The following is a 15183-nucleotide window of genomic DNA, read 5'->3' on the forward strand; positions in this document are numbered from 1 at the left end:
AGCAGATCATGGCCTCCACTGTGTAGGAATGTGAAGAAGAAATGAGGCGGCAATCACAGACTAGTCCAAGCACAAAGTACTCACCCTTCAGTTTGTTGTGGTCAGAGTCGGCCGGGAAGAGCACGTCAGGGAAAAGCTTCTCGAAGCTGTAGCCTGCATAGCGAGGTCTGTTCTCCACGTAGGTCCTCACAGACTGGTTGAGTTTCATCATGAACTCCTGAGACGGTGTGCCCAGCTGCTCGATGACCTTATTCCACTGGTCGATATCTACAGTTCACTCGGCTTAGGAAAAAAAATCAACACTGCAGATGCAAGACACGTACGGTTCTGACAGTGAGGAAACCTGGCCAGGTTCCAGACTGCATCACCGTTTACTCCAGAGAGTTCTACCATCAGGATGAACGCTTTGGAAATACAGATATTAAGAACAACACTGCTACACCTTAGCAAGAAACGACACATCTACTCACAAGACAAAAGATTAGCCTCGTCTGATTGCTTTTGTAGTTTTAGCACTACACTCTTAAAAAAGATGGTTCTTCAAGGGTTCCTCAGTAAAGAAAATGGTTCTACATAGAACCATGAACACTCAAAGAACCCTTTGCATGATTGTGTTCTATGCATCGTGAAAGCGTTCCTCAGATTGATGGAGAATGCGCTGTAGGTGGTTCTACATAGAACCTCTTTGAAAAGGGTTCTGCTATAGCTACGATGTCTAGCTTGTTACAAAAGAACCACCTACAGCACATTATCTATTTTAAGAGTGTGGAGCAGGGTCGGCAACCCAAATGTTAAGAAGAGCCATTCTGTCCTTTAATTATTCAACAGGAGCTGAAGGAAACTGTAGTTAGTGAACGAGCCACGCTTCCCCTGCTGTGACTTGGTGTAGCAAAGAATAACATTACATACATACTTAGTTGCGAATATGATAAAAATCATCCCAATTCAGAGCCATGTTTAAACCTAAAATCACTGTTTTATGGAATTGTTTGTATATTTCTCTGCATTTCCGTGAGAAAATATATCGGACGCTCAAAAAAGTGATTCAGTATTTGAAAACTGGTACCGTCTGAAGACAACCAACGAGGTTGCGTTGGTGGCAGTTTGGAAAGATGTGGAGGAGCTTCACGTGTTTGGGATGAACATGCTAGCGTTCCCGCTCCCACCTTGGGAGCATGGTGTGATAGGAGGAGATCTAGCTAATGTGGGAACTGGAGATAACTACACTGGGGGTTAATAAAAATGCGAACAATAGTAGCTTGAAGCTTGAATTTTTTTAATAGATAAAATTACATAATACAGAAACCATATCAATCAAATCTTGTAGCTCCACTGCAAAACTAAAGAAGTACATTTTAGAGAGCAACCATGTTTTGGCTAATCAATTACCGTGCGATAAAGAGAAAATGGTCTGAATTTTATTTATTTTTGTTTTATTACGTATAACTTTAAGCATTATTTCATATACGTTTACTCCTCAAGCTAGCGGTTGTTACAGTTTGCTGAAATATAACTAAAAGGGCCAGCACTCGTTTCAATACCCAGTTTCAACTCACTAATGATGATAAACGGGAGAGAAAAAAACAAAAAAGGACACACAAACACAAACACTAACAGACAGAATGGAAGAACGATGGAGGTCCGGGTAAGGATACGGTCTGTGCCTGGAAACAGCACGCTGCCTCTGACCATTTCGGCCATGATGCAGCCAATAGACCAGACATCAACTGAAAAAATGAAATGACAACCAAATTAAAATCACATACACAAAAAACTCATTCCAAACAAAACTGCATGCTTAATGCAAACAAACAAACAAACAAACAAACAAACAACAGGGTGCAGGTGAAGTGATGTGGACGCAACGTAAGAAAGGAAAAATAAAGACAGCATGCAGGCCTGAGTTCCCTTCTGGGTGGATCTAATCATTCTCTAAATAAAGAGAATTCAGACACAGCTGTGGAATGTATTACGAACAGGGCCTGACCGATATCAACAGTCTGCGTTTAATACCGAAAGAATTCTGATCCTACTGACTACTAACCTGTAAAAATGCTTCAAACTGCGATAACTATTCTCACTCTATGTTACACCAAACCTGCATCACCATAAGCAGCATTAAATATTTATATCTTTCATATTCACTTTTCTGCAGTCTTAAAAATAACGGTTCTACAAGGGTTCTTTAGTAAAGGTAATTGTTCCATGAACCATGAACACTCAAAAAAAACCATATGCAGGCATAAACGGTTCTTTGCATGGGGATATACGGTTCTATACAGAACCATTTTGAAAATTATTTATACAGCACCAAAAAGGATTCCGCTATTGTCACTATGTCAAGCTTGTAACAATACAAGAACCCTTTTTGGTGCTATGCAAAACCGCATTCTCCATCAATCTGAAGAACCGTTTCACCATGCAAAGAACCTTTTAAGCATGCAAATGGTTCTTTAATTGTTCATGATTCTATAGAGAACCACTGCCTTAACTAAAGAACCCTTAAAGAAGCATCTTTTTTAAGGGTGTAGGCTAAGACAGAACATAAAAACATAAATATTTAAGTAGCCATGTTATTGATCTGTGTCGAAAGCTTAATTTACCAAGCTTTAGGGTTTTAGGGTCATATGCTGAATTTCTGTTGACACCAATAAACCAGCAAGACCTCAAGCTGATATTATCAGACGACTGATATATCGTTCAGGCCCGATTTAGGATGGCAGAAAAATGTAGCCAGTTCAGTTTGGACCTGGATATTGTGCTGATAATTCATAAAAACATGAAGTATTTGCATTTCTTAAGGGGAAATTCCACACAACTTTCAAAAAAGTTGACATAAATCTGTCATTGAGATGTAAACAGAGAGATTCAGAGTGGTTTGGTATGTAATGGTTCAGATGTCTTTACAGTGGTGGTGATAGGAACCAGAGGTCGCCATGACTACAACACAGATATAGACATTTTATTTACTATCCAGAACCACCAGTGAACCTACACGAGTCTTCTGAGTTTATATGGAATGTTGATGATGGAAAATAGTGGAAAATCTGAAATATTAAGTTTTCTTTGGGGACTATTTTGCCTCACAGCACCATGCATGTATCCCTCCACCATGAATGGATTAAAATTAATTAAAATACCCATTATCATAAGCATTTCATGTAATAACTTGTGAGGGAGCTTTTAGAGGTGGACGTCTGGTTCCTATCACCACCACTGTGAACAATTCTGCCTCAGTAAGTTTCTCTAGAACAGAGCGTTTCACACCAAAATGCTCTGTTTACATCTGAACGTTTTAATTATGCAGACATTTTAAAAACAACAGGTGGAATTCTCCTTTAATGATATGCAAAGTGTCCTGTAAGATCAGCACTGCTTCATAATCACTGTGGTTTTTACTGAGACATTCAAATCAAACACATCTTTTTTGTGAAGACATTTAACTGAACTCTGTCATCTTCTAAGAAAGATGTGATGGAATGAGATGGTAATTATGACACTGATGAAGCGCTGAAAAGCTGTTATTTGACCTGATCTCAGCATCTCACAACAGACATTACCGCAATTTATGAAAATACCAAAACATAAGTTGGCAAGCGAGTGCAGAACAGCTTAACAAGCAGTACAAGGATACAGTCCCTCCCCGGGAAAAGGATTTTGTGGCGAACCATTTCTGCCATTATGCAGCCCACAGCCCATATATCCACTAAACGCGTGTAGCAGAAGAGGAAGAAGAGAACAGACTTCATAAGCAGAGCATCCAGTCAGCTGCTGAGGTCATGATTCCACAACTCAACAAGCCGTTTAACCTCTTACGCTCGTGGGTGTATTTCGGTTTTTCCATCTGAATTTACATGCCCAAATCGTAAGGCAGATTATTCAGTAACTGCATGAAATAAATGTAAATTTTTGGTTTTTGGTTCCCCTCAAACGAACAGAAAATGTGTTTGATGATCATAAACATAATGCTATATGCTTACAATTTTAATGAAAATAATTTTTACAGAGCAGATCACTGAAGAGACGCCATCTGAGATCCAGTTTATGGCTCAGATTTGTGGAAAAATGGGTCGACTTTCAATAGAAAAAAAAAAAAGTGTGAGTTCATTTATTATAAAAAGTTTTAAAATGACAATCTATTTGACTGGAAAGAAGACAGTTACAGCTCTCATACGACCCCCACCTTTAGAATGTAGCTTAAAGTAGTAAAGAATATGACGAAGTGCGTTTTGGAACCACCGCTGGTTCCACAGAGTTAAAAAGGTTAAAAGAAGTACTCAGCGTTTTCAACCTAATCTGTATCTGCAGTAACTGTCACACTCTCGATTATCACTGAACGTAGTTTCATCACAGTTTACTGTACTGAGGAAAGGACTGAATACCCGCTGACTCAGAGCAACGCAGAATTTTTCAGAATAAACATTTACAGTATTTGATTATATAATGCAAATTTGAAACTACATTTATTACATGCTAACCTCAGGGGTCTCACACTCAAATTACCTGGGGGCCACCTGCCAGGTGGAGGAGCCGGTTAAAAAAAAAAAATGCAGGGAAGTAAAGTGTCTCTTTTTTTCCCCCGTTTTTGAAGTACACATTTATTATTAATTATATTAGATACACTAGTTTAAGTGCATCTTAGGCTGCGTTCACACAGCAGGTAAAAGTGGCCCAAATCTGATTTTCTCACCAAATCCAAGTTTTTGTCTGTTCAGATTATCTTTTAAATGTGATCTGTATCATCAGTCTGAACAGATCAGCTCCTAAACTGAGCCGCATGCGCTACAGATCAGAGGGTCACACAGCTTCACGGCTCATCCAGAGGTAAACAATCACGACCGCCAACGAACGCCAGTCGCTCCCGGAGGATCAGCTTCATCTTCACCAGCATCACAGGAGCCATCATGAAGCTTCACTGACTGACAGCTGGGCTCATCACCCAGAATGTGTTCGAGCCGTAAAAAGGGCGCGGTCACTTCTTTGGTTCGCGTCCTCGGATTCTTTAAACTTTGACGCTGCAGCCTCGTTCTCCTATGGCTGTGTTCAGTCGTTTCGTTCAAAGTCTCTTTGAACTCTGAGGGTTTTGGACGAGTTTCTTCTCATTTTTGCACGGAAACAGCAGCCCAGATGTTTATGAGTCTCAGCAGTGCAAAACTATGACGAATGTGGAGTTGGATTGACGTAAAAGTCGCATGAATCCCAGTCTGGCTGTTCAGGTTGAGTCCCATTGCGTATTGGATACGGTTCGTATTTCAGTACCACATATGAAAGCGTCTCAAATCAGGATAGAAAATATCAGATTGCGTGTTTATCTGTTCACACTGACACACAAACACACATCTGTGTCACATATGAAGAAAAAGATCGGCCACTTTTACCTGCTGTGTGAACAAAGCCCAAGTCAATTCCTCTGTCACCACAAGCCACTGGGCCATCACGGTCATCACATTTTAGCTGATGATTAATTACCATAGAAAAAACTGTGATTAACCACTTATTTGTGGTTCTTTCTTCACTGTATGCAACTCTTGAAGTGGAAGTCCAGCGCGGCCAAACTAGCTGATTAGCTACGTTGCTTCCTTGATGTTGATACTGATGACAGATGCAGGTCCAGCTCAAATAAACAAACAGGACTGACTGCTGTCCTCTAAGCATGTTACAGCACCAGTAAGGGCTGAGGTGCGTTTTGTTAGACGTGGGTCAATTAAGGAGTTTTCTGATTTCTTTTATTCATATATACAGTGGTGCTTTGCTGGTATCAGCTGTTTGCACTATTACTCTCCAATATCTCTCCATTAACAGACCTGTCCAGTCAGTCAGTCAGCCTCTCTCTGCCTCTGAGCAATGTTTGCCTGAGTTGCCACATGGGAGCCACCAGAGCAGCTAGAGTCACCACCAGAGTTTCAACCACCATGGAGCTTCACGCTGTACAAATCTGTGCAAACCTCACCCTCATGAACTGACCCTCCTGCTGCTGCTGCTGCTGCATAAACTCACACTATCCAATTAACCGTTGCTCCGCCTGTTTTTCCTGTTTTGTATTCTAATATTTTTTACTAAAGCTGTTTGCTATCCGGTGTGGTCCAGAGGAGGATGGGTTCCCCTTTTGAGTCTTGGTTCCTCTCAGTGGTTCTTCCTCTTGCTCTTAGGGAGTTTTTCCTTGCCACTGTTACCACTGGCGACGCTCGTGGGGGCTCAGACCCGGATTTTTCTGTAAAGCTGCTTTGTGACAACACCTGTTGTAAAAAGCGCCATATAAATAAACTTTGACTTGACTTGGTGCTAGGAAGTTTCTGAGCCTTTAGAATTTTCTATATTTCTGCATAAATTTGACGTAAAACTTATTCAGATTCACACAAGTCCTAACAGTAGATAAAGAGTGAATGAAAGTTCACACCAGACGCGAAAGCAGGAGCGGATGCTGTTTGTGTTGCGTTTTCACGTAATATACACGTCTGTATTGTCCGTTTATTACTCATATAAACTTAAGTAGTTGACATAAAGAGATCAACGATAAAACTGTGACTAGCTGCCTTGACTGTGCCTGGCTTTCTCACCAGGTGATGTCGCGTGATATAAACAGGAGGAGATGACTGTGTGTTCACAACATTGACCCACTCAAGGCATTTCAGTCAGCCTGTCCAAGAGTTAAAATAACTAATAAATAAACTGTAAATGTGATGGACTGGAACAAGTGGTCATCGAAGTGTTATCCAACACTATGAAATAATAATAAAAATAATAATAATAATAATAATAATAATAATAATAATATTCTGGTTACGTCTGCTTTCCTTAAGGTTCTCTGCATGATCCATGCATGATCAGGAGGCGGATCCTGTTAACTTCTATGATGATATTACCGCAATTTCTTCCCTCTGGGAAACTAGACCCATCTGTGAACGATTCACAGCTTAATTACAAATACAAATATTTGACTGAAGAATTCATCAGTATTTGTTTAAAAATGTGTCCTTCTAGGCCTGTGATGGTAACAGAGTCCATTGATTGGGTAATGTGCGGAAAAAACCATGATTAATGGTTAAACTGGGTTTTGAAGGGGGGTATTTTTTTTCCACTTGCTGTAGCGTTTCATCCCTTACAGCCTCTCAGTAAATGCTGTGCTTGTAATATACTGTCTTCTTTAATTTGGAAACCAAATCTGTAATTAATCTAATTAAAAAGAACAAAATTATGAACATCATATAAACTTTACCGTCTGAGAGTTTGTGGGGAAACGACCTGTCTATGTCGTGTAGGATATGTAGGATATCACCTTTTTCAATTGGCTGCAAATGAGTTTTTACCTTCACTGGGGGCTGTTACCATGTTAAAAGGGGAACTCCACCAATTTTTCAAAAGTTCTACATAACAACATGGTTAAGATGTAAACAGAGTCATTCAGAGTGGTTTAATAAGAAATACTGAGTTCTAAACAAACTTACAGAGTCAGAACTGTTCACAGTGGTGGTGATAGGAACCAGACGTCCACCTCTAAAAGCTCCCTCACAGAAAGTTCCTACATGAAATGGTTATGAATTCACTGCCTGATGTCTGAGACACTGTTTTATGATAGTTTGCTGATAAAGTCTTGGCCTAAAACGCACTATAAGGCAAAAAAAAATTTTTTAGGCTTATCATCACCAACACTACATATAAAAACTCTCGTGTAGGTTCACTGGTTGTTTTTTTAAATAGTAAATAAAATGTCTATATTTGTGTTGTACACATTGTGCCCCCTGGTTCCTATCACCACCACTGTAAAGAAACCTGAGTGTTTGCAGGTTTCTCTACAATGAAGCACTTCATATCAAATCACTCTGAATGACTTGTTTATAGAATTATGCAAAAACTTTTTTAAAAATAGGTGGAATTCCCCTTTTATCTGATTAACAGTCACTGGGCACAGGCCTATGTCCCCTAGAATGTTCATTAACTGAGACCAGCATCTGCCCAGTGGCTTCTATTACATGTTTTGAGTCAACAGGTCTTCTTTAACAACATAATCTACATTAATCTCGCAAAATGCTGCGGCAGATCTGCTTCCCCCTCAAGCCAAATTTGTGTTAAAATGATAAAAATGATAATCACGTCCCTCTGCATGTTCTCACGAGTCATCCTGGCTGTAGGATGGTAAGCGCTTAGAGGCAGGCGAACCCAAAGAGCAGGAGCCATGCATAGATGATTAAACCGACTCTGACGAGAAGCTCAGCTCAAACCACAGAGTCTGCAGAGGAGCCCTGGCTTCTAAAAGCACTGCCGCTGTCCCATAATGCATCAGCCAGCACACCCTTCCATCTCGCGCTTTGCTGGGGGGGTGCGAGGGGGTGCTTGTGGTGTGGGGAGGCTGTTTCTGGGCATGCTGCAATGCAGTGATGGGGCTGTGGCGTGGTGCCAAGCTGGCACACTCACCGTTGGCCTGGTAACCCATGCCCAGGATGACCTCGGGGGCACGGTAGTAGCGCGTCACCACGTAGGGGGTCATGAGGAGGCCCGTGGCGGCCGTTCGGGCCAAGCCGAAGTCCAGGATCTTCAGCGTGCAGTCTGATTTCACCACAATGTTGCTGGGCTTCAGGTCCTGGAGGGACAGAGAGGTGTTTTAGAGGTTTGAGGGACACTGCCCAAAAGTTTGAGGACACCAAGCTTCTCAAAATGCTCTGTGCTAGTTTGTAACAGCATAAAAGCTGTAACATTTTTCACTGCAGAACCTGTGAAGGAACAACTGACTGAAAGACCACAACCTTGTTGTGATGTCAGCACTCAAACCTTTCAGGTGTTTAAACCACCTTTAGACCAAAAGAGCTCCAATATGTGCTTTTATATCAGACATGCAAACTCCAGAGGTGTGGAACAGGTCCGGAAAGCTCAGAAATAAACCAACCCCACCCCTTCACACCTCATAAAATTTGGCAGATAATCACAATCATTATAGGCAAGGCAAGTTTATTTATAGAGCACCTCTAATACACTGCTGTCATTCAAAGTGCTTTACATATCGCTGTTGTTGCAAGAAAACCTCGTATCTCCAAAATGGTAACTTTACAGGAGAAGGAAAAAACATACTTCACTTTTAATGTAAGTCAATGGAACCAGAGTTTTTTCCAAGTCACTTTGGGTCGTTTCTTTTGGTCCAATCATCATGAAATTTACATACAATGTAAAGAGCAACTGGCATTTTCAAATTATGTCAAAAACTGAAAAACGAAAAAAAGGAGATGCAAGGTTTTCTTCTGACAGCAGCGAAATGAGAAAATATTTAAAAAGTAAAAGAAGAATAGAAATTAAAAACATGATTAAAACAGATTTTAATTATTAAAAATCTAATTAAAAATGTAAAATTAAATTAGGATAAGGTGCTGTTATTTTATAAAAGGAGAAAAATCTAAAAACTCTGTCCATCATCTGTGTTCTAATTAACAAAGCAATGAAATAAAAATTTTGGACCAAAACCGAAATTCAAAACACACTCGGCCAAAAAACCAAAACTGAAAACCGAAAGAAGGGCTTCTCTTACGTATCATTTGATTTAGCTTCCATATGCTTTTGCACAAATGTAGAAGAGAGACGATAATCTTCACGTTGGTAAAAAGAACATTAAAGGGAGTAAAATTATGAAAATATAATCCTTCATGGTTTTCCAAAGGCATCTACAGCTGAATTCCAGCAGCTCTCTGCTATTTCATTTTCTTTTTATTACTGTTTTGACACTTTATGGTCGACATATTTAATTTTGTTGTTTTTGGCTAAATTTCCTTTTTATTCTTTTTAAGCTGAAAACTGTGTCAGTTCTGTGCCCAAAAATGTTGGTGCGTCCCCACGTCTAACTGCTTAAATGCCCACACTGGCTCATAAATCTCCATTCGACACGACCCAGCAGCTCATAGCAGTTAGGACTGTTAGGACTGTTCACAGAAATCAACACAAAATGGTGCCAACTTCAGACATGAATTACGCTGCACACTCTTACAAAGGACGGTTCTTCAGTAAAGAAAATGGTTCTATACAGAATTAAAAACACTGAAAGAATTCTTTGCATGATTAAATGGTTCTTTTCACGGTAAAATGGTTCTTTGGGTTAATGGAGAACGTGCTGTAGATGGCTTTATATAGAACTTTTCTGAGTAGGATTCTATATAGCACCAAAAGAGTGCTTCTGTTGTTACGATGTCAAGCTTATATCAATAGAAGAACCCTTTTTAGTGTTATTTATGGAGCCCTTTTCCTTTTTTTTTTACATATATATATATATACATTTTTTACATATATATATATACATACTACATACATACACACACACACACACACATATATACAAAAAGTTCTTTTTTATGGTTTTATATAGAACCATTTTCTTTACTAAGGAACCCTTGAAGAACCATCGTTTTTAAGAGTGTAGCTAACTGGGATGCAAACAATAATAATTTATATATCGCTGTTGTCGGAAGAAAACCTCATATCTCCAAAATAATAACTTTACAGGAGAAGGAAAAACACTACTTCACTTTTAATGTAAGTCAGTGGAACCAGACTTTTTTCCAAGACATTTTGGGTCGTTTCTTTTGGTCCATTCATCATGAAATTTACATACAACATAAACAGGTAACAGGTATTTTACAAATTATGTCAAAAACTGGAAAACATCAAAAATGGAGATACGAGGTTTTGTTCCGACAGCAGCGATATATAAGCCTAATAACAGCCTCTGTCTGAAAACTATTGACGAAAGAAATAAGAATATGTGAATGTTAAAATTGCTGTAGCCAAGAAATAAAAGCATTTACTTCTGAATCTAAACAAGAAGCTGCTTCAAATCTTAGAGAACATGAGACTGACTTACTGAACCCATAGCAGGGCATGCTGTGGATTCAATAAGTAGTGGCTTTAGACAGAAAGGGAGTGTAAAAGATCAGTTTGGCAAGCTTTGACAATCCACATGAAAATAATTCAATGCAGCACTGAAACATTAACCATTCGTAATTATGTTAAACATCAAGGCTGCAGGAACTCACCCTGTGTATGATACCAGCAGCATGTAGGTGTTTGATGCCACAGAGCATTTGGTAGAGCAGATAGGACAATCTCTCATGGTCCAGCTCCATCTGAATCACCTGGCACAGGTTAGCATCCATCAGCTCCATCACCAGGTAACTGCAGGCGACGGCAGCAGACAGTCAGACACACACATGCACAAAATCCCGCACATACAAACAGGAGGAGGTTCAGAATTTGTTCTATATGAACAAAAAGGAAAAACGAACAAGAGCTCTCGCTACTGAGTCTGAGTGTAATCTACACATCACACATCTGTACAAACCAGTTAGAATTTTACTTTTTACTTTTTTAAGTTGATCCAATTAGAACTAACTGAGCATTAACATTTGCAGAAAACGTAATTCCTTAAAAATGATTTGCTAAGGGCTCCCGAGTGGCGCAACCGTCCAAGCGTTGGCCCTATCATCAGGAGATCGCGAGTTCGATCCCTGGTGATGCTACAGCCGTCCATAGCCGGGAGTCCGAGAGAGCACAATTGGCCTCGCTCTCTCTGGGTGGGTAGGATGGCCCCTCCTTCTCCCCCCATCACTCAGCGCGATGCTAGTCAGCGCAGGCGTCTGTTAGCTGACGTAGCAGATCTGGCGGTTGGCGCTTTCCTTCGAGCGCGTTCGGCTGTCCAGTGACGCTGCGTGAGCGGCAGTTCAAAAATAAGCGGTGGTTGGCTTCACAGGTCTCGGAGGAAGCCTGTGTTAGCCTTCACCCTCCTAGCGTTGATAGCATCGTGTGATTGGGGGAGTCCTAACTAGCGGGTGGAATTGGAGACGACTAAATTGGGGAGAAGAGCGGGTAAAAATGAAAAAAAAAAAAGATTTGCTGCATGTGTAAGTGTGCGATTTGGTCAGGGATGCTCAAACTTGACCACCTCCTTGTTTCTATGCTCATTGTCCATTTTATCAGCTCCACTTACTATATAGGTGCACTTTGTAGTTCTACAGTTACAGACTGTAGTCCATCTGTTTCTCTGATACTTTGTTAGCCCCCTTTTACCCTGTTCTTGAGTGGTCAGGACCCCCATGGACCCTCACAGAGCAGGTACTATTTGGGTGGTGGATCATTCTCAGCACTGCAGTAACACTGACATAGTGGTGGTGTGTTAGTGTGTGTTGTGCTGGTCTGAGTGGATCAGACACAGCAGTGCTGCTGGAGTTTTTAAACACCTCAGTGTCACTGCTGGACTGAGAATAGTCCACCAACCAAAAATATCCAGCCAACAGCGTCCTGTGGGCAGCGTCCTGTGACCACTGATGAAGGACTAGAGGATGACCAACACAAACTGTGCAGCAGCAGATGAGCTATTGTCTCTGACTTTGCATCTACAAGGTGGACTGACAAGGTAGGAGTGTCTAATAGAGTGGACAGTGAGTGGACACAGTGTTTAAAAACTCCAGCAGCACTGCAGAGAGAAACACAAAAAACGATCCTGCCATTCTAACATATCTAACCTCTCTATCGCTCCACTTGCCCTGGGACGAAAATTCGAGCTTTCTTTAGAGCGCCATCAATCACGCAGAGCTTTTAACAGCAGCCGCACATTAGCACTGCATAACTCTTCACTCCACACAGCAGTAATGAACGTACAAATCCATCAATTATCTCTTTAACTTCTGTCACACACATTCAGCCAAAGACAAATCTACATCCAGATTCTACCCGAGTGTGACTGGGTTCAGAAAAAGAGACACGTTTAACAGCCACATCATTCAGCACATCAACTCACACGTCCTGAAACTCCTCCAGCGTCTTCTGCGGCGTGAACACGTTTAATAAGCCGATGATCTGTGAAAAGAAGAGAGAGACTTTATTAAAGTGTCTGATGCCTCAGTGTTCCATGGGACAAAAGTACATGGACACCTGACCATCACACCTATATAAGCTTGCTGGACGTTAATATGGAGTTGGTCCCTCTTTGCAGCTCTAACAGCCTCCATTCTTCTGGGAAGCTTCTACAAGATGTTGGAGAGTCTGTGGGAATTTATGTCCATTCATCCAGAAGAGCATCTGTGAGGTCAGACACTGATGTTGGTCGAGAGGGTCTGGCTCACAATCTCCGTTCCAGTTCATCCCAAAGGTGTTCAGTGGGGTTGAGGTCAGGGCTCTGTGAGGGCCAGTCAACTTCTTCCACACCAAACTGGTCACTCCATGTCTTTACGGAGCTGCTTTGTGCTCAGGGGCTCAGTCATGCTGGAACAGGAAAGGCTCTTCCCCAAACTGCTGACACAAAGCTGGAAGCAGATAACTGTGTAAAATGTCTTTGTGCTGCAGCATCAACATCACCCTTCACTGGAACTGAGGAGCCCAAACCCTGAAAAACAGCCCAGCCCATCATCCCTCCCCCACCAAACTCTACTGTTGGCTCTGCATTCCGGTAGGTAGCGTTCTCCCGACATCCACCAAACCCAGATTCATCATCAGACTGACAGATAGAGAAGCTGATTCATCACTCCAGAGAACACGGTTCCACTGCTCCAGAGTCCAGTGGCGGCGCTTTACACCACTCCAGCCGACGCTTGGCATTGGGCATAGTGATCTTAGGCTTGTGTGCAGCTGCTCAGACATGGAAACCCATTTCATGAAGCTCCTGATGCTCAGATCTTGTGCTGGTGTTGCTTCCAGAGGTAGTCTGGAACTCTGCATGGTCTACCAATGTTGTTGCTCCTAAAATCTTCAATTTTACAGTAATAGCACTTACATTTGACGGGGCAGATCCAGCAGGGCAGAGATTTTAGGAACAGACTTGTAGCAGAGGTGGCATCCTATGACAGTACTGCGTTTAAAGTCACTGAGCTCTTCAGTGCGACCCTCTACTGCCAGTGTCTGTCCATGAAGACTGCACGGCTATGTGTTTTATTTTATACACCTGTTAGCAACAAGTGTGGCTTAAACACCTAAAATCAATCATTAGGAGGGTGTCCATATACTTTTGGCCATATAGTGTATCTTGTAGGAATCTGCTAAAGCGATTAGCTAGCCTGCTATCACGGCTCGTCTCCGTCTCTCAGCTCCACTGCTGAGACCACTGCACCAGTGTTTAGTCACTAAACGAGTGACTGCGGACGTTCAGCTTCTTCACCTGAACGTCGCTAAAAACTACAGCCAAACAAATTAACATCTAATTACCTGTGGCTAATGTTGTCTGCCATTTTGGAATGTTTTCTATAAGCCCCTCAACGTCTCAATGAATGCGTTTACTGCTTTGTTTGTTGCAGCAAAATATCACAGCGGACTGTGGAGGACATTTGCAGTCAGCTGAAATAAATGCGATCATCTCAAATAATCGCAATTAGGCAATTACGTAATAATTGTGAACAGCCATCCCTCGGCTATTATTACTATTTTAGTAATAAAACGTCATGTTTTTAAATGCGTTCCTCTCTGTGATGCTACATTCTGAGCAACCCAAGTCGGCTAAAAAGATAAACCACACCTTTATATTCATAATTTTGTTGTTTTGTCGTTAAGGTCATCACAATCATGGCTTTTAAACTGATGATTAATTGTCATAAGTAAATGGGTTCAATTTTCATGTTCATTGTTTGCAGCTATTAAAATACAAGTCTAAAGTAGCCAGATTGGCTGATTAGCCTTCTTACTTCCTAGCCATGTTTACCGGTTTGTACCGTCACATCAACACCGGGCACAAACTCACACAAACGTCTACAGTTACACAGAATTATATGCAGAGTCGAGCAAACTTACATACATTAACCATAAAACACTCTTTCTGCCTCTAACAAACAACGTTTCTCAGCACTGCCCTCTAAATATGTTTTCATAAGCGCGTTTTCATGTGATTCTTCCAAGAAAATTTCATGGTACAGGATATGTCACAATATTTATTTTTTTAAGACATCTGATTAGCTGAAAGAGAAAAAAAAGCCACAATGCTTTTGAAAAGCTTTGATGAACTATGAGCCCAGCGGTTAAAGATAAGTAAAAAAATAAAATTAAGTGATTTAAGAAGGAAACACAAGGAAAAAAATCAAGAAATCTGTTATAAAATTATATAAGATAACGGCATAATGGCCTGATGTCCAGCCATTTGATTCCTAGGGGTGGGCGATATAACAATATATCATGTACGTATTTCGTTTTTCATACCATCATATGCTCAGAAAAGCATACTGTGATGTA

The 15183-nt window shown here is 41.0% G+C and overlaps 1 protein-coding gene across 2 annotated transcripts in view; it reads right to left on the minus strand.

The window, feature by feature from the left end:
* mapk8b (mitogen-activated protein kinase 8b) overlaps positions 1–15183 on the minus strand; it is a 36645-nt gene that overhangs the window by 10322 nt on the left and 11140 nt on the right. For both annotated transcript variants that reach the window (XM_036573351.1, XM_036573352.1), the window contains exons 4-8: positions 12770–12828; positions 11010–11148; positions 8413–8578; positions 1656–1727; positions 85–267 (exon numbers count right to left, since the gene is read on the minus strand). In XM_036573351.1, coding sequence (XP_036429244.1) covers positions 85–267; positions 1656–1727; positions 8413–8578; positions 11010–11148; positions 12770–12828 — 619 coding nt within the window. The remainder of the gene's footprint in view (positions 1–84; positions 268–1655; positions 1728–8412; positions 8579–11009; positions 11149–12769; positions 12829–15183) is intronic.

Source organism: Colossoma macropomum, unplaced genomic scaffold (genome assembly GCF_904425465.1).
Source record: "Colossoma macropomum unplaced genomic scaffold, Colossoma_macropomum, whole genome shotgun sequence".
Lineage (NCBI taxonomy): Eukaryota > Metazoa > Chordata > Actinopteri > Characiformes > Serrasalmidae > Colossoma > Colossoma macropomum.